Source organism: Tachyglossus aculeatus, chromosome 2 (genome assembly GCF_015852505.1).
Source record: "Tachyglossus aculeatus isolate mTacAcu1 chromosome 2, mTacAcu1.pri, whole genome shotgun sequence".
In the NCBI taxonomy this organism is placed as follows: Eukaryota; Metazoa; Chordata; class Mammalia; order Monotremata; family Tachyglossidae; genus Tachyglossus; species Tachyglossus aculeatus.
In genome coordinates, this window is record NC_052067.1 from 134,673,113 (window position 1) to 134,693,472 (window position 20,360).

At 43.6% G+C, this 20,360-nt stretch overlaps 2 protein-coding genes and 1 non-coding gene across 3 annotated transcripts; all 3 read left to right on the forward strand.

Moving 5' to 3' along the window:
• The first annotated feature begins 438 nt into the window (after positions 1–438).
• Positions 439–1,389, forward strand: LOC119942718 (olfactory receptor 52E4-like). The gene has a single exon (XM_038763626.1). It carries the CDS (start codon positions 439–441, stop codon positions 1,387–1,389), a length of 951 nt encoding a protein of 316 aa, XP_038619554.1.
• A 13,379-nt stretch (positions 1,390–14,768) lies between these two features.
• On the forward strand, positions 14,769–15,722 carry LOC119949499 (olfactory receptor 52E8-like). The gene has a single exon (XM_038771313.1). It carries the CDS (start codon positions 14,769–14,771, stop codon positions 15,720–15,722), a length of 954 nt encoding a protein of 317 aa, XP_038627241.1.
• Positions 15,723–20,111: 4,389 nt separating this feature from the next.
• On the forward strand, positions 20,112–20,249 carry LOC119924969. Its single transcript, XR_005449644.1, has one exon. It is a non-coding gene; the product is annotated as a small nucleolar RNA SNORA7 (small nucleolar RNA).
• The last annotated feature ends 111 nt before the right edge of the window (positions 20,250–20,360 follow it).

Genomic DNA, 20,360 nt, shown 5'->3' on the forward strand with positions numbered 1-20,360 from the left:
GGTAAAATGGAAATTAAGATTGTGAGCCCCTGATCTTGGACTTTGCACTCTCCCAAGCATTTAGTACAACGTTCTGCACTCAATAGTAAGTGCTCAATTAATACCACTGGTGACTGGCTGACTGATTGATTCATCGACTGATTGATCGATGAGAAAAATTTATGTAGTCTGCAGGCAAAAAGACCACTGCAAGGATCATGATGGAGTGACTCAGTGGGGATTCCACAAAGATGATGCTATCTGGTCCATTCTTGGTCAAGATAAGCATCACTATTGTTGAGCTTCTATGAGGGATTTGTTTCTCGATTGAGGTAGCTTCTTTCCTAAAGAAAAACCAAGACAAAGATTACTGGGAAAAACAAATGGATTCCACTTGGATAGCAGAGCAATAATGTATTTTCTTTAGGTCTCTCCAGGAGAACGGTGTCTCTTCCAGTAATGTCCATGGACAATAGAAATCACAATGGCACCCAATTCCACCCTTCCTCCTTCCTCCTGCTGGGGGTACCAGGGCTGGAAGCTGCACACAACTGGCTGGGCTTCCCCTTCTGTGTCGTGTACCTGATCGCTCTCATGGGAAACTGCACCATCCTGTTCGTCATCAAGACCGAGCACAGCCTCCACCAGCCCATGTTCTACTTCCTGGCCATGCTGGCCACCATCGACCTGGGCTTGTCCTCAGCCACCATCCCCAAGATACTGGGCATCTTCTGGCTCCTCCTGCAGGAGATCAGCTTTGGGGGCTGCCTCACCCAGATGTTCTTCATCCACATGCTCACCGGTATGGAGGGTATGGTGCTCGTGGCCATGGGTTATGACCGCTTTGTGGCCATCTGCAAGCCTCTCTGCTACTGCACCATCCTCACCAATAAATCCATTAAGTTATTCCTGGGGTTAGCTGTCCTGACAAATTTCTCTTCGCTGATTCCCCTGGTATTTCTTCTGTTGAGGTTGCCCTACTGTGGGCACCGAATCATCCCCCACACCTATTGTGAGCACATGGGCATTGCCCGGTTGGCATGTGCAAGTATCAAAATCAACAACATTTATGGTTTATGTGTCATCCTTTTTGTTTTTTTATACATACTGCTGATCGCCATCTCCTACATCAGGATTCTCTACACTGTCTTCAGACTTCCCTCCCAGGACGCACGACTAAAAGCTGTAAACACTTGCATCTCCCACATCTGTGTCATCCTGGCCTTTTTCACCCCGGCCCTCTTCTCTTTCCTCACCCACCGCTTTGGACATAACAAAATCCCCGGCTACGCCCACATCCTCCTGGCCAATTTGTATGTGGTCGTCCCACCCGCTCTCAACCCCATCATCTATGGGGTGAGGACCAAGCAGATCCGTGAAAGTGTATCCAGCATTTTCACAAAGAAGTAGTCATTGTGATTCAGAACACCTGGAATAAAGTCCTTTTGATCATTCCCTCCCTTTTTCCTCTCCTCCTCCCCATCCCCCCACCCTACCTCCTTCCCCTCCCCACAGCACCTGTATATATGTTTGTACAGATTTATTACTCTGTTTATTTTGCTTGTTCATATTTACTATTCTATTTTTTTTTAATGATGTGCATCTAGCTTTATTTCTATTTGTTCTGACTACTTGACACCTATCCACATGTTTTGTTTTGTTGTCTGTCTCCCCCTTCTAGACTGGGAGCCCGTTGTTGGGTAGGGACCGTTTCTATATGTTGTCAACTTGTACTTCCCAAGCATGGAGTACAGTGCTCTGCACACAGTATGCTCCCCCTAAATACGAATGAATGAATGAATGGTTCTCATAATGCAAATAGAAGATTCATTCATATTAGTATAATTAGGGACAGTCATCAGGTAGCTAATTTTTGTATTCAGTAAAGGCACTGCTAATAGTGAAGAACTCTCTTTGGAGTAGAGGTGTCTGAAAAAACGTATGTTGGCAAAACCCACATGAAGGAAGGTGGAAGACCAGCCAGCTTAGATTAAATTTGTGATGGTAGCCTTTTCTTAGTCCTGAGTTTGTGCCATAGAATTTCCTCACACTGAACATGTCCAAGTTTTGGTAACTCACCACTCCCAACCCTACACCCTAGTTTATGGTGTATTTCCTGTTAAGACTATCCCCAAATTAAAAGTCATTTTCTATCACTACTGAGCAATTTGAAAACTTGCCTTAAAACCAGTCATGGAATCAATTAGGATTCAGCTGTCTAACCCAGAGCTGTGGTTGAAAAGTCAGTAGCCTTACTAGGTTTCTGCCCCCACCTTAAAGAAGGACATAGATACCTTCTTTAAGGTGGGGGCAGAAACTTAGGGGGAGAGGAAAAAGGGGGCTCAGTCTGGGAAGGCCTCCTGGAGGAGGTGAGCTCTCAGTAGGGCTTTGAACCTCTAAACTGTAAGGTTGTTGTGAGCAGGGAATATTTCTGGTCATTCTTGTATTGTACCCTCCCAAGTGTTTAGTGCATGTGTTCTGCACTCAGTAAGTGCTCAATTAATATGACAGAACGATTGAAGGAGCTTACAGTTTACAGGGGAAGACAGACATTAATCTAAGTAAATAATCTAACTTACAGATGTACACATAAGTGTTGTGGGGCGGAGGGAGGGATGAATAAATAATAATAATGCTAATAATAATAATAATGGTATTTGTTAAGCACTTACTATGTGCGAAGCACTGTTCTAAGTGCTGGTGGGGCTACAAGTTGAAGAGGTTGTCCCACAGGGGGCTCACAATCTTAATCCCCATTTTACAGATGAGATAACTGAGGCCCAGAGAAGTTAAGTGACTTGCCTAAAGCCACAGAGCTGACAAGTGGCAGAGTAGGGATTAGAACCCATGACCTCTGACTCTCAAGCATAGAGAAAAAAGAAGCATAGAACAGTGTTTAACACATACTAAGTGCCTAACAACTACCAAGGGCCAGGGTGATGCAGAAGGGAGTGGGAGTAGAAGAAATGAGGGCCTAATAATAATAGTAATGGTATTGGTTAAGCGCTTATTATGTGCCAAGGACTGTTCTAACCGCAGGGGTAGATACAATCAATCAATCAATCAATTGCATTTATTGAGCACTTACTATGTGCAGAGCACTGTACTAAGCGCTTGAGAAGTACAAGTTGGCAACATATAGAGACGGTCCCTACCCAACAGTGGGCTCACAGTCTAGAAGGGGGAGACAGAGATCAAAACAAAACATATTAACAAAATAAAATAAATAGAATAGATACGTACAAGTAAAATAAATAAATAAATAGAGTAATAAATGCGTACAAACATATATACATATATACAGGTGCTGTGGGGAAGGGAAGGAGGTAAGGCGGGGGGGATGGGGAGGGGAAGGAGGGGGAGAGGAAGGAGGGGGCTCAGTCTGGGATGGCCTCCTGGAGGAGGTGAGCTCTCAGTAGGGCCTTGAAGGGAGGAAGAGAGCTAGCTTGGCAGATGTGGGGAGGGAGGACATTCCAGGCCAGGGGGATGATTTGGGCCGGGGGTCGACGGCGGGACAGGCGAGAACGAGGCACAGTGAGGAGATTAGCGGCAGAGGAGCAGAGGGTGCAGGCTGGCTCTGGCCTCCTCTGGGGATGGGCAGAAGAACCTCGATCTCATCTGAGTGAACTGGCACTGGAGCTTCTCTTCTGGTCCCTGCCCGTGGACATGTCAAGTTCTGGTTACAAGGTAATCAGGTTGTCCCAAATGGGGCTCATAGTCTTAAACCCCATTTTACAGATAACTGAAGCCCAGAGAAGCTACGTGGTTGCCCAAGGGCACACAGCAGACATGTGGCGGAGCCAGGATTAGAACACACGTCCTCTGAACGTCATCTGAACCCAAGCCCATGCTCTTGCCACTAAGCCACACTGCTTCTCTTAGTTGAGGAAGGTCTTTATAAGTAAAGGCCGTTATCTTGAGGTTAGTTCCAAAAATAGTTAGTTGTAGTAGCAGTAGCGGTAGTAGCCATAGTGATGGTATTTATTAAATTCCTATTGCATGCATTGCACTGCACCAAGTGCATGGGAATGTACAACAGAAGTAAAACATGCATTTCTTGTCCACAAAGAGCTTACAATCTACTGAGGAGACAGATGTACAAAATTTACACAAATAATGGGAATGATGGAAAGAAGGACCTGCTGTCAGCAACCACCCCACCCCTCCAAAATGTACAACGGACAGGGGTTCCTGTAAGAGAAAAGCCCACCCCTCCCCCACAAAAAAAGCGGGAATGAACCTTCTCATCCTTCTGGTATAATTGCCAATCCAATGAAACAGAGGTCCACAACAATGTAGTTAACTGGCTCGCCTTCATACTAGTGCAGGGATAAATGGACTCTGACCTACAGAGCAAAGATAATTGTCCCCTGTGCCCCTTTTATAACCTCCAACAGTCCTTTGTCCCTCTCCCGTTCTGCCCTGAAAGTGGGCTTCCTCATTTCTGACATCAGCCTGGTGGTCTGGGGAGTTCTTCAGGTGTGTCTGCAAATTTTGGCTTGTCCCCTGGTCAGGAAGCAGCACAATCCTTCATAAAGGGTCTTGGTGGGATCAGCTAATATGACTTTCTTAGGATGATTGTCCTGCGAAGAAAAGGGGGAAAATTTCCTCCCCCTTCAGTATTGCCAATATAGGGTTTTCCTGATGGTCAAAGGATTATCTATTCTTTGCTGTAACTCTATTATCCTTTCTCCATTGTGCTTGTAACTGCCCTGATTCCATCATTCTTTCAAGTTTTATTTACTATTTTGTGGCTCCTGTTACCTGCCTTTGTATTACTGCCCAAAACTGCCTGCCCCACTCCATTCTCCTGCTCCTTCAGCTATTCCTCATATATATATATACAATTTTAGTGCCCCAACATTGGCCATAGGATCCCTTAACCTCAATGCCTACTTTCCCTAATATGATCAATTAGGAAGTAGAATGATATGATCAATTAATTGATTGATATGCCAGGTTAAAATAGCAGAATAAATCAGAATAATGATGATGATGGTGATAATGGTATTTATTGAGTGTTCACTGTATGCCAAACACTATACCAAATGCTGGGGTGGATATCAGATAATCAGAGTGGACACCCTGAGAAGTAGCATGGCCTAGTGGAAAGAGACGGACCTGGGAATCAGAGGACCTATGTTCTAATCCCAGCTCTGCCAATACCTTTGCCAATTGCTTGTTGTGTGACCTTGGGCAGATCACCTATCTGTGCTTCAGTTTCCTCAACTTAAAATCAGGATTCAAGACCTGTTTTCCCTCCAACTTAAGAGTGTGAGCCCCATGCAGGACAGGGTATGTGTCAGACTTAATTTACTTGTAACTACCACAGTGCTTAGAGCAGTGTTTAACATGTACCATAAAACAAGCACTCCCTGTCCCACAGGGAACTCTCAGTCTAGGTAGGAGGGAGAACAGATATTGAATTCCTGTTTTATAGATGAGGAAACTGAGGCACAGAGAAGTTAAATGACCTCCACAAGGTCACACGACAGGCATAACTGTGCTGAAGATGGGTTCAAATGCAGAAGTGCTAGAGTTGGCTGTTAGGTTGATTCACCCTTGGAGTGTTGGGAATTGATCAGGAGAACCTTCTGGCAGAAGAAACCTCTAGTCCATGGAAATTTTCTGGGATAATTTAAGATCACCGGGGTGACTATTTGAAGAGATATTTATGCACAATGAAAGTTCTAGGGATAATACTTAGATTTATTATAAAGTTTTAAAGAGCCTTGAACTCTTGAATAATGTAAAAAACCTTTGTCTTAGGAACAAGTCCCAATTCAGTCTAGCAGTTGTAATTACTGAGTGCTTGTTCTGTGCAGAACACTGTACTAAGCACTTGAGAAAGTACAATAGAATGAGTAGACACAATCTTACAAATAATAAATACTTGTAGCATTTGTTTAGTGCTTACTGTAAGACTCTTGATGCCCAATCAAGACTCTCTTGATGCCCAGTCCTGTGCTTTTTCAACTAGGTCATGCTGCTTCCCAGTATCTCTGCCATTTTCTGTTTATCTACCTATGGCTTAAACCAAATGTAGAGCTGTAGGAAAATATTTTGCTGCTTTTTAGATACATAAAAAAGTTTCCGGTGTATGTTATATTGTAGGTATCCACATCATAGTTTGGAATCTCGCTATTGATAACTATATCATTTTTTATTCAGCCATCTCATCCTGATATATTAGTATTATTTCCTATAAGTTCCCTGTTCTTCCTCCTGATTCCACTATTTGTAAATACTTTTTATCTATCTGTCTAGGTCATTGCACTGTAAGCTTCTTGAGGTCAGGAAATGTGTTTCTTGCTTCTGTCATACTCCCCAAAATGGTTCAAAACAATGCTTTGCTTTTTCTGCACATTCAATACATTCTGCTGTTTGAATGGTCATCCACCAGAGACCTGTGCACACAGTAGTGCTCAATACAGCACTCTGCACATGACACATTCTCGGTACAGAGCTTTCCCAACAATAGGCTTTCAGTAAGTCCCCACAACGACTTTACAGTCTAGAAAGGGAGACAAATATTAATGTAAACAAATTACCACTGTGTAGGTAAGTACTCTGGGGCTGAGGTTGGGCTGAACAGCAAGTGCTGAAGAGTAAAGGAGGCCAGGAAAGAGGACTTAAATAATTGCGGAAGGCCTCTTGGAGGAAATGTGACCTTAATTAGGTTTTGAAGATGGGGAGAGTGGCAGTCTGCTGTAAATGGAGGAGAACGGTGTTCCAGGCCAAAAGGAGAATGTGGGAAAATGGTCAGTGGTGAGACAGATGATATGTAAGGAAGAAGTTCCTAACCATGAATAATCTTAACACAGAGACAGATAAACATGGGCATGCATGACTGCTTATGATGGAGTTCCCTGTAGCAGGGAACGATGACGACGTTCAGCCCTGAGACTTCAGTCAATCAATCAATCGTATTTATTGAGCGCTTACTGTGTGCAGAGCACTGTACTAAGCACTTGGGAAGTACAAGTTAGCAACATATAGAGACAGTACCTACCCAACAGTAGGCTCACAGTGTAGAAGACTTCAGAACTGAGAACCTGCGCAGGCGAGTAAATTACAGAGCTAAAATTACTAATTAGAATCTATTTTCCACAAAGTCTTTAGAGAAAGGGACAGACCCTTCTGTCCTGGTTGAGGGATGATCGAGAGGCAGAGGAATGGACTAAATGAGGGAGGAAACATTTCGATGACTAGGAACCCCTGCAATTCCTTGTCCTCAAATACACGCAGTGTTAAACCCTCCTGCATTTCTGAAATTGATTCAAGTGTTCTCAGCCCTGCCCTCCTGTGAGAGGGCCCTCTCTCCCTCTCCCCTTGTGCCCTAAACTGGGAGTTGAAAAAAATAAATACGATAGAATGAATTAAAGGAGTCCCACCAGAAATACAATGTATCATTATGGTTAATGGTTTAGGTATGAAAAACTGGAGGTGGGGAAGGTCCAGAGAAGCACAATCAATAAGGTCAGGGGAATGAGGAGCTTCCATGGGGCCACTCTTTGTCCATGAGTCAACGTGCCCACACTCAACGTGCACCTTTTTGGCAAAAGGAAAGAGAATCACCTGCCAAGGTGTGAAGCAGACCTGCAGCATAGCTTAATGGATAAAACACAGGCCTGGGAGTCAGAAGAAAGTAGATTATAGTTTCTAATCCTGGCTCTACCATTTGTCTGCTGTATGCTCTTGGGCAAGTCACTTCACTTCTCTGAACCTCAGGTACCTCATCTGTAAAATCAGGATTGAGACTGTGAGCCCCGCGTGGGATAGGCACTGTGTCCCACCCCAGAGCATAGTGCAGTGCCTGGCACATAGTAAATGGTTAACAAATACCACAGTTATTTTTATTATGCCTGCCTAGTTTTGTCTGGTTTGTGGTTTTCCTCCTAGCAGATCAACATCAAGTGAAGTGATGTGGGTCTATCTCTGGAGATCTTTATGGAAAGAACTGGAAATGTTCTAACTGCTCTGTTGGGGGACAATTAGATTACAAATTAAAACATTGAGAAAGCAGGTTAGAATTCAGCAAATCCAGAAGAGATCTGAATGGATTCTAACGGCACCATGAGCAGCTTTGTCCTGGCAGGGAGGACAACTGGTTGGAGAACTGGAATCAAGGAATGGCTTTTCTCCCCTTCTTGCCTGGGAAGTTACTTTGCCATTGCTCTCTTAGGCTCTGAAAAAAGAATTGTGTTCACCAAACCCCCTGCCCAAGTGGGCTCTGATTTCTTAATGATAATGATGCGTTTTATGGTTGAGTGATTACTTTGTGCTAAATACTGTTCTAAGATGATCAAGTTGGACACAGTCTCTATCCCACATGGGGCCTGTTACTTTATGAGATGGAGAGCTGGTACTCATTCCCCATTTTACAGAGGAGGAAATCAAAGCAAGAAAGGGAGTGACTTGCCAGAAGTCATGCAGGAGGCAGATGACCTGGTTTCTAATAATCAGCTCTGTCAGTGGCTTGCTGTGTGATCTTGGGCAAGTCACTTAATGTCTCTGTGCCTTAGTTTCCTCAATTCTAAAAAATGGGGATTCAATACCTGTTCTCTCTCCTACTTAGACTTTGAACCCCATATGGAACATGTACCTTGTCCAACCTAACTTACATTAACCCAGCTCTTAGACCAGTACTTGACTTATAGTAAGTGCTTAATAAAGATAACAATAATAATGATAAGAATAATATGGAGCCAGGATTAGCTCTGACACCCAGACTCATGCATTGTCCACTATGCCATGCACCTTCTCTCTCATCATCATCACCATCATCAACAGTGTACATATCACTTGCTTGGGAGCATATAGAAGGTATGGACACTGTCTTTGAGGACCTGACAATCAAATGGGGGAGCCAAGCATACACTGATATCATATCATGTAGTGGGAACAAGAGGGAAATATAGTTCTAAATTTTCTTGTCTTGTCTTATGCCGTCATTTCCAACCCGTAGTGACACCACGGACACATCTCTCCCAGAACGCACTTGTCTCTATCTGCAATCGTTCTGGTAGTGTATCCATAGAGTTTTCTGGGTAAAAATAAAAATACGGAAGTAGTTTGCCATTGCTGCCCTCCACGCAGTGAACTCAAGTCTCCGCCCTCGACTCTCTCCCATTCTGCTGCTGCCCAGCATGGATGAGTTTTGACTTTGAAAGGAAGCAAAAAATGAATACATATGTGAAATAAATAAGCTGATAGCCTCTTAAATCTTTAGGTTCACTCATTCATTCAATCGTTTTTATTGAGTGCTTACTGTGTAAAGAACACTGGACTATGAGCTTGGAAAGTACAATTCAGCAATAAAGGGAGACAATCCCTGCCCACACTGGGCTTACAGTCTAGAGGCAGGGAGACAGACATCAAAACAAGTAAACAGGTGTTAATATAAATAAGTAGAATTATTGATATATACACATAAAAACAAGTAAACGGATGGAGGGTGGTAGGAATTAGTTGTCAGTACCTGACTTGCATTTAATGCCCTCTCACTCAAGAAGGCCACCGGATGTAGTAGTACTAGTAGTTGTCCCACTAGTAAGTGTTTACTAAGCACTTTACTAAGCAATGGGTAAGAATTAGTAGTGTTTACTAAGCACTTTACTAAGCAATTGGTAAGAATTCACAAGTTGGAATTAGATTTGGTCCCTGTTTTCCAGGAGGCTCACAGTCCAAGTGTGGGGAGAAAGGACTCGAATCAGACACATCAGGAAAGATGCAATATTCTGTGATATGTACACAGAGCAATGCAGGCACCTGACATCCTCCAGGATATTTTCCTTTTCCATCAGCTGGGCCTGGCTTAATGGGAGACAAGACCAGGATCCAGAAGGGAAGGTGTTACTCAGAAGACCACCCATATAAAGGGTTAAAATGGAAAGAGATGAGGAAACATAGCACCCAGGAGATAAAGAGATAAACCCAGAAGGAGCAGGGTGATTGGGAGTCACCAGTAGCCAAAGAGTCAAGAAGTAGGTTTTTTCAGGGTCTCTGGGAGCAGCCAGGCTCTCCTTGTAGGGATCCAGGGGAGGCTGGTCACAAGGGAAAAGGTCAGGGGAGGTCAATCCAACCAAGAGATGGCTCACTGATTCAGAGGATTGGGGTTAGGGATCCAGGGACTCTTCCACCCTGCTATTGCAGGTTCCAGGGAGCCCTCAGGGGAGGCAGCTCCCAAGGGGTTCCGGGACAATAAACATCCTTCCCTTCTCTGGGTCCTAGAGGCATAATATTCAGACCGATGCTCCTTGGCTGGAGAGCCCCATCCCTGCCAGAGGATTGCTGGGGTGGCAGCAAAGACACGTGAGTCTGCTTGGGCTGGGCTGGGAACAAGAAGGGTGAACTGCAGAGACAGACACTGGCTGAGGGAAGGAGAAAGCAAGAAATTCTAATGGTGCCAAGCACCACAACACCTCATCACGACCGTACAAAGGAAACAGTGGGCTACAGCTCCAAGAGGAGTGATGAGGAGAGGATGCAGAGAGGGCAGAGATGAGGTATCTCCAGCTCAGCCTTAGTGATGGATGGGAGACAGTGCAACCCTCCAAGGTGGCACAGAGAGTCTTCTCCAGGCATCTCAGAAGAAAAAATGTAAATGTGTCAGTGTGAGGTCATGTGTACTCCAGGTACAGGGGCATATAGGCAATGTGGATACCATTACATAGGGCAGTTCAGACTCCCCAAGAGTGTCTGACTCTTCAGCCATCAATCATTCTGGTCCCCACACTGATTTAGATTTGATTCCCATTGCTTGCCAGGAGAGATGCTCAATATTTTGGGCTGGTGGGGATGCACCATTGGTGAATAAGGTCCTCATAGTCCTGGATCAGTCATTCATCAGTCAATCAGTGGTATCTATTGAGCACTTTCTGTGTGCAGAGCATGTACTAAGCACTCAGTACAACACGTTAGAGTCAGTAGACACATTCCACGACCACAAGGAACTTATAGTCTAAAAGTCTAAATAAATATTATTCATTTAATATAAATAAATAAATTATGAATATGTAGAAAAGTGCTGTGGGACTGTGGGTGGGATAAATAAAGGGTGTAATTCTAAGTGCAAGCGTGATGCATGGAAATTCATTCAGAGATAGAAGTAGCAGGGCAGGTGGGTGGCTCAGTCTGAGAGCTTAGGCATCAGTTTGAAAAAGGGGCATAAATCTTGGGTGAGTGAGTGAGTGTGCTCCAGGTAACCAGGGTTTCCCGAGGTCTGGGATCCAGGTAATTCTAGGGAGAAAAAGAGACAATATTAGAAAGGAAGAAAGGGAAACACTAGAAACAAAGATCTGACCTTTTCCAATTTTCAGAGCTCCAGCTGCTGTAAAGGCTGGTCGTTGACATTTTTGTAATTAGTAACTACTTTGTGCAGTGCATGGCCCAACAGCTTTTATACCAGGCCTGTGGGCTTGAAGCATGTCTATATCTGGCCCTTTGATTTGGCTATGGAGAATAGTATCTTGAATAATATTTCAATGGGGCTTATTTACAAAGAGAGAAAGAGAAATAGGCAAAAGGGTGGAGAAATAAAAAGAAAGATAGATAAGGAGACAGATAAATACATTAATAAGGAGACACTGGGAGAGAAAAGCAGTTTTATGCTTTTCTGAGAAAATGATGGAATTGGTAGTAAAATCCTCTCCATTTTATCTATTCTTCTCTTTACCAATGGTAGCAGCTGTCAAAGTTTTCAAATCTACCTCTCTTTATCCTGATCTTCCTCAAACCTTTATTTATTGAGGAGAACCCCCTTCCTGATGGCCTCAGCTTCTCTAGCGGTCATCTCCCATCTCCATGCACATAGTTTATTATTAATAATAATAATGGTATTTGTTATGTACTAACTTTTTACCAGGCACTGTACTAAGTGCTGAGGTAGGTACAAGCCAATTGGGTTGGACACAGTCCCTGTCCCTCATGGGGCTCACAGTGTCCACCCCCATTTTAAGGTTGAGGTAACCAAGGCCCAGGGAAGTGAAGTGACTTGCCCAAGATAACACAGCAGACAAGTGGTGGAGCAGGGATTTGAACCCATTACCTTCTGACTCCAAGGCCCATGCTCTATCCACTACACCTGACTGCTTCTCTACACCATGCTTCTTCTATAGTTTGAGACTAGTTATTCTTCATCTTTAAAATACTTGTTGAATCCATCCTGTTTCCATGTGCACATTACAGTTCATCATTCAAGCATTACTTGGGTGACATGCTATTATCCATTACATTTTGAGGAAACGGTGCTGCTCTGAACACTGCCTAATACTAGCTGATGTATTTCACAAGTTCATTGACAAGTTTACCTCTGTCTAGCAACCTACAAGTGACTCCAGTGATGCAGATAATGTTAAATGCATTTGGAAGATTCATAAATATAGCAAATAGAGGTCTTTTTGATGTTGCTCCCTGTATGTCCACTGAATTTCTCATCCTACAGAGATTGTGTTTGCTGAGCTGTGTTGTGTTTTGAAGCCCCATTGAAGATCACATAGTAAGTACATGATATGCAAATTTTTAAATGATATTTGTTAAGCTCTTACTATGTGCTAGGCACTGTACTAAACTCTGGGGTAGATAGAAGTTTCCTATTTGACAGACTGCCACTCTTCCAATATTCAAATCTCTCTTAAAACCATATCTCCTCCAGGAAGCCTTCCCAGATTAACCTCTTATCTCCCCACCCTATTCTCCCTCCTTTCTGCATTGCCCCTTCTATATCACTTAGGCTCTTGGGTCTGTACCTTCTAGCAACTTGGATAGTCACCCCAATCCCACACAGTTTAGGCAAATATCCTTATACTCTGGTTCTTGTATCTACTCCAGTGCTTAGAAGAGTGCTTGGCACATGGTAAGCATTTAATAAATGCCGTACATATTATTTATTATTATTATTATTATTATTCCCCTATGGGTAATTTACTTTGATGATTGTTTCCCTTGATAGACTGTAAACTCCTTGAGGGCAGGAATCATTTTGCTTAGAACAGTACCAGTGCTTAGAACAGTGCTTCCAGCGCTTAGAACAGTGCTTTGCACATAGTAAGCGCTTAATAAATGCCATTATTATTATCATAAACTTTATTATATCTATCAAGCGCTTAGTACAGTGCTCTGTCCATAGTAAACATTCAATGAATACCATTGATTTGACTGATTTCTCTGGAGAACAAAAAATATATAATGTGTCCAGAACATGGAGTTGTTTACATGAATAAGCTTATCATTTCATGTCACACCAAAGAATCCCTCAACAGTGTAGTAGGACTTAGCAGAGTGTTCTGTCACAACAGTCAGCCAAATTAAGACTATTTTTCCATAATATGGCATACTGTCTCTTCGTTCCTCTCTTGGGGTAAGGTTGGCAGCCATCTCACTCCCTAACAATGTGCTGGTACATATAGATGTCTCCCTGATAAATTTTCTCCTTGGCATCCAACTGGGTGACACTCTGGGATATATTGTGAGGCTGCACATATGTGATTCATCCTGATTCTACTGTACTATACTATAGACGCACAATGATGTAATGGATAGAGCACAAGCCTAGGAGTCAGAAGGTCATGAGTTCTCATCCCAGATCCACCACTTATCTGCTGTGTGACCTTGGGCAAGTGACTTCATTTCTCCGTGCCTCAGTTTATTCATATGTAAAATGAGGATTAAGACTGTGAGCCCCACGTGGGACAGGGACTATATCCAACCTGATGTGCTTGTATTTGCCCCAGCACATAGTACAGTCCCTGGACCAAAGTAAACACTTAACAAATGCAATAATAATAATAATAATAACAATAGTAATAATACACCCAGTCATCTTTACATAGTTTTCCACTGTGGGGACAGAACCAGTGATAATTCAGGGCTGCCAACCTGAAACAAGGGATGGAAAAATCTGTTGGCATCAGAGTTGAGGAGAAATGCAATTCTTATGCATGGCTGATATCAGTTCTTCCCTCTTTCCTAGGATTAGCCAGGTAATGATTATACTAATGAAAATAATTATAATAACAATAATAGTAATGGTATTGGTTGGTTAAGCAGCTACTGTATGCCAAGTGCTGTTCTAAATGCTGAGGCAGATACAAGGTAATCAGATTGTCCCATGTGGGGCTCACAGTTCTAATCCCCATTTTACAGATGAGGTAACTGAGGCACAGAGAAGTGAAGTGACTTGCCCAAAGTCATGCAGCTAAGAAATGGTGGAGTAGGGATTAGAACCCATGACCTCTGACTCCCAAGCCCTTGCACTTTCCATTAAGTCACGCTGCTTTGTCCAGGACTTGTTTCAATTTTGGAGAGAATCTGGGTTCCAGAAGGGGGACAGAGAGGATATCATTTCTTTCAGTGACTGCACTCTGAGCTTAGACTTTGGACTTTGTACTCTCCCAAGCGTTTAGTACAGTGTTCTGCACTCAGTAAGTGCTCAATTAATACCACTAATGATTGACTGACTGACTTATTGATTCACTGACTGGAAAATCCTATTTGGTCTGCAGGCCCAGGATCGCAGCAAGGATCATGATGGTGTGACTCAGTGGAGAATCCACAAAGATGATGTTATCTGTTCCATTCTCGACCAAGCATCATTATTGTTATAGTTCTATGAAGGATTTATTTTTGGATTGATGTAGCATCTTTTCTAAAGAGAAACCAAGAAAAATATTACTGGGAAAAACAAATGGATTCTACTTGCATAGGCAAGCAGTAATGTATTTTCTTTAGGTCTCTCCAGAAACCATGATAAGTGAAATAAGGAGGAGTGGTCTCTTCCAGTAATCCCCATGGCCAACAGCAATCACAACAACACCCAGTCCCACCCCTCTTCTTTCTTCCTCCTTGGAGTGCCGGGTCTGGAAGCTGCACACTTCTGGATGGGCTTTCCCTTCTGCGCTGTGTACCTGATCGCGCTCATGGGGAATTGCATCATCCTGTTTGTGATCAAGATCGAGCGGAGCCTCCACCAGCCCATGTTCTACTTCCTGGCCATGCTGGCCACCATCGATCTGGGCTTGTCCTCAGCGACCATCCCCAAGATGCTGGGCATCTTCTGGCTCTGCCTGCAGGAGATCAGCTTTGGGGGCTGCCTCACCCAGATGTTCTTCATCCACATGTTTGCTGGCATGGAGAGCACGGTGCTCGTGGCCATGGGCTATGACCGCTACGTGGCCATCTGTAAGCCCCTTCAGTACTGCACCATCCTCACCAATAAAACCATTAGGGTCATTCTAGGGTTAGCTGTCTTGAGGAATTTCTCTCTGATGATTCCAATGGTGTTTTTTCTCTTGAGGTTGTCCTACTGTGGGCACCGAATTATCCCCCATACCTATTGTGAGCACATGGGCATTGCCCGGTTGGCATGTGCAAGTATCAAACTCGACATCATTTATGGTTTATGTGTCATCTGCCTTATTCTTTTGGACCTACTGCTGATCGCCATCTCCTACATCAGGATTCTGTACACTGTCTTTAGACTCCCCTCCCGAGATGCCCGGCTCAGAGCCTTGAGCACCTGCGGCTCCCACGTCTGTGTCATCCTGGCCCTCTTCACCCCGGCCCTCTTCTCCTTCCTCACCCACCGCTTTGGACACAACAAAATCCCCGGCTATGTCCACATCCTCCTGGCCAACCTATATGTGGTTGTCCCACCTGCCCTCAACCCCATCATCTACGGGGTGAGGACCAAGCAAATCAGTGAACGTGTATCCAGCATTTTCACAAAGAAACAGTCATTCTGATCAGAACAACCAGAAGAAAGTCCATCTGATCATTCCCTGCTAGGTCCCATAATCCAAATAGAAGCTAATAATATAATTTGGGGCTGGCAGCAGATGGTAATTTCTTGCATTTGATGGAGGCACTGCTGGTAGTGAAGTACTTTCTGTGGATCAGAGGTGTCTGAAAAAACCTATGATGGCAAGGCCTTCACGAAGGAAGGTGGTAGACCAGCCATCTCATATCAAATTTGTGATGATAGCATTTTCTTAGTCCTGAGTCGGCGCCATAGAATTTCCTCCCACTGAACACATCCAAAGTTTTGGTAACTCACCCCTCCAAACATTTCACCCTACTTTATTAGTTATTTCCTGCCAAGATAATCCTCAAATAGAAAGTCATTTACTTTCAGTACTGAGCAACTTGATAACTTATCCTAAAACCAGTTACAGAATCAATTTGGATTCAGCTGTCTAACCCAGCACTGTGGTAGAAAAGCCAGCAGCCTTACAAAATTTCTGACCCCTGACCTAAAGAAGGACACAGATACCAGAATACTAGACACATAGATATCTCTTTTTTATTCAGTAGAGGACTTTCTCCAAACAAAAGATAGGCTTGAAATTAGCTACAAGTATTAATCAACAATGAGCACTGAGAAAATGAAAATGGTATAAATTCCAAGTAAGATGAGCAGCAGCCAAAAGGAGAATAAAATAAAATCCAGGTACATAAAGCAATATTTCACTACCCAAGGCTCCAAACTCAACTCAATTTTCACAGTCTTGGGAATCTAACATGGTTTTCTCTGTCCATCCAGTTTCAGAGGGGGCCTTTTCTCTCAGCTCTGCCCAGTCAAGAGCCGAGGCTTCTCATTAACCTACATTTCATGCTTTCTCTATTCCTGATCCTGGACCCAATTTCCATCCCAGCACTGGTTAAACCAGAAAGGGATGAGGAATCCAAGCACCCAGGAGATAAGGGATTAACCCAGAAGGAGAGTGTGACTGGTAGTCATCAGCAACCACAGAGTCAAAATGTAGGTTTCTCCAGGGTCTCTAGAAGCATGCAGGCTGTCCTCTTAGGGATCCAAAGGAGGAAAATTGCAAGAGAAAGGGTTAGAGTAGGTCAATCCAGCCTAGAAATGGTTCACCAGGGAGTTCCAGGCTCTAGGGACCGTCAAGAGGAGGCAGCTCCCAAGGGCCTCAGGTGCAATAAACATCCCTCCCTTCTCTGGGCCATACAGACATCAGATGCAAGCTGATGCCCCATGGCTGGTCAGCCACATCCCCAAAAGAAGATTGCTGGGGCCACAGCAGAGATGCGTGAGTACGCTTGGGCTGGTCGGAGAAGAAGAAGGGTGAGGCAGGTGAACCCCAGTGACCCAAATGGGGTTTAGCAGAGACAGACACTGGCCAAGGGAAGAAGGGAGGAGGAAGTTCTGCTGGTGCGAATCACCACAACACCCCATCCAGGAAGTAAAAAGGAGACACTGGGCTCCAACTCCAAGAGGGCAGTGAAGCGCTGAGGAGAGGGTGCAGAGGGGGCATGGGTGCGATAAGTCCAGCTCAGCCTTGGGATGGTGCGACCCCACAAGGCAGCACAGAGGCTCTTGTGCAGACATCTCAGAGGAGAGCATGCCAAGATGTCAGCCTGAGATCAGGTATACTCAGGGCTCCAAGATGTTTAGGCAATTGCACAGGGCAATTCAGACTCCTTGGAAGACTCCCAGGGAGCTGCTGCCTTTTCGGTCATCAATCAATCTGGTGCCCACACTGATTTAGGTTTTATTTCACTCCACCACCTGAAAGGGGAGGTTCTCAAGGTTTCTGGTAGGTGGATGATGCCCCTGTAGTGAACAAAGTCCTCTTAGCCAGAACGCTGGGTCTTTGTCATTCATCAGGCAATCAGTGATATCTATTGAGCACTGTACTAAGCACTTGGCAGAGCATGATATAACAGAGTTGATGGACACGATCCCTGGACCTTGCAGTCTAAAGCAGAATGCAGGAATTATTATAAACAAATGAATTATAGACATACACATAAGTACTGTGGGTCTGAGGCTGGGACAATTGTAGGATGTAAATCCAAGTGCGAGAGCAACACAGGGAAATTCATTCAGGGCAGAAGTAGCCCTGGCGGGTGGGATGGCTCTGTCTGAAAACTTGGGCATCATTACAAAAAGGGGAGTACATCTTGGGTGTAATCAGTGTGCTCCTGGATCCTGGGGTTTCCAATGGTCTGAGATGCAGCTGATTCTAGGGATACAAAGAAATGACCTCTCCCAATTCTCAAAGCTCCAGCTGCTGTAAAGCCAGTGGGCTGGTCACTGACATTTTTGTAATTAATACCTGCTTTATATAATGCTCTGCTTTTATACAAGAGCTGTTTACTTGAACAGCGTCTCTGGTCATTCATTCATTCATTCATTCAATTGCATTTATTGAGTGCTTAATGTGTGCAGAGCAGTATACTGAGCTCTTAATAATAATAATGGCATTTCCTATGTGCTTCCTATCTGCCAGGCACTGTTCTAAGTTCTGGGGTAGATATGAGGTAATCACGTTGTCTCACATGGGGCTTACACTCTGAATCCCCATTTTACAGATGAGGCAACTGAGGCACAGAGAAGTTAAGTGACTTGCTGAAAGACACCCAGCTGACAAGTGGGAGAGCCGGCATTAGAACCCATGATCTCTGACTCACAAGCCCATGCTCTTTCATTCATTCATTCATTCAATCATATTTATTGAGTGCTTACTGTGTGCAGAGCACTGTACTAAGCACTTGGGAAGTACAAGTTGGCAACATATAGAGACGGTCCCTATCCAATAATGGGCTCACAGTCTAGAAGGGTGAGACAGACAACAAAACAAAACATGTGTAAAGCTGTCAAGTCGTCAGAGCAAATAGAATTCCACTAGAATTTCCACTAAGCCATGCTGCTTATTGGGCTATGGAGAAGAATGAAATATTCTTGAAGAGTATTTTAATGGAGCTTATTTACTAAGAAAGAAAGAGAAATAGGGGATGGAGGGGAGGAATAGATAGGTAGATAGATATAGAGAAAGAGAGTTGGGGAGAATGAGAAAAGCAGTTTTATGCTTTTTTTTGGAAGTTCATGGAACTACCAGTAAGATCCTATCTGTTTTATCTATTCTTCTCTTCAACATATGCAGCATCTGTCAATGTTTTCTAATCTACCTCTTGGTAACCTAAACCTTCCCCAACCTTTTATTCATTGAGAACAACCTCTTTCTTGATGGCCTCAACTCCTCTGGCTATCATCTCCCACTTCTATGTCACATTGCTTGAGACAAGTAATTCTTCATCTTGAAAGCACTTGTTGAGTCCACCCTGCTTTCATATACACATTTCAGTTCATCAATTGCTTAGGTGACCAGTTATTTTCCATGAACTGCCAGGGAAGCTATGCTGCTATGAACATTGCCTATTGCTACTTGTCTGTATTCCACAATTTCATTGGCGAGTCTTTTATAATAATGGGATTTACTAAGTGCCTTACAAAGTACTGAGCTCTGAGATAGATGTGAGATTATTTGATTGCACACATGGGCTTCAAAATATCCCCTAGAATATCTTCTAGACTGTGAGCCCACTGTTGGGTAGGGACTGTCTCTATATGTTGCCAACTTGTACTTCCCAAGCACTTAGTACAGTGCTCTGCACACAGTAAGTGCTCAATAAATATGATTGATTGATTGATCCCCTCCCCATTTTATATGGTAGGAAACTGAAGTTTGGTAAGATTTTGTGACTTTCCCTAGTTCACAGATCAGGCCAGTGGCAGAACTGGGAATTGAATTCTCATCTCCTAATTCTCAGTCTTGTGCTCTTTCCACCAGACCACATTGCCTCTACCATGTGAGCCCGTTGTTGGGTATGTTTTTGACTTGTACTTCCCAAGCGCTTCGTACAGTGCTCTGCACACAGTAAGCGCTCAATAAATGATTCCATGAATGAATGAATCAATGAATGAATCAATGAATGAATTTGATGTTGAATGTGATTCATAAATGATCACCCTCCATAAGAAGTCAAGTGGAGTAAGGCATCATAAGACTGCCTTATGTCCTATTTTAGGACATAAGGACTTCCTTTCTAAGACTCACAGCACTTTGAACAGTGCTTTGCACATAGAAAGCACTTAATAAATGCCATTATTATTATTATTATTATTATTCCTTATGAGAGAGGGCAACAACACAACTTTGAAAACCTAGGAATCAAGCCTGAGGTCCCATTTCATGCCAGATTTCTTGATTTCATTTTCTCCTTCCTTATCCACCTATGCATGTTAGGTAAGGATTTTCTGAAATAACAGAATGGAATAACAATATTATAGTTTGAATATGCAATGAAGAATTTTGGCTTTGTGTAGGATCTGTCCCCTCTCAGTGTCACACCTGGAGAGTTTCCAGGACTCTACCAATCTGAGCTATGGGAGGGAGAGTCAAGCAGAGGACTACCCATTCCATTCCTAGCTTGGACAGTGGCTAGTGAATGGAAGGCAATCTGCTCCAAGTCAAAATTTACCTGTGCTGGGTGGCAGCGGCATGGGAGAGAGTTGAGGGTGGAGATTCAGGTTTACTGTACAGAAGGAGGCAATGGAAACTATTTCCATATTTTTACCAAGA

What these genes read in the sequence shown, in the direction of transcription:
- LOC119942718 (XM_038763626.1), top strand. Translation starts at nt 439, where the DNA reads ATGTCCATGGACAATAGAAATCACAATGGCACCCAATTCCACCCTTCC.
- LOC119949499 (XM_038771313.1), top strand. Translation starts at nt 14,769, where the DNA reads ATGGCCAACAGCAATCACAACAACACCCAGTCCCACCCCTCTTCTTTC.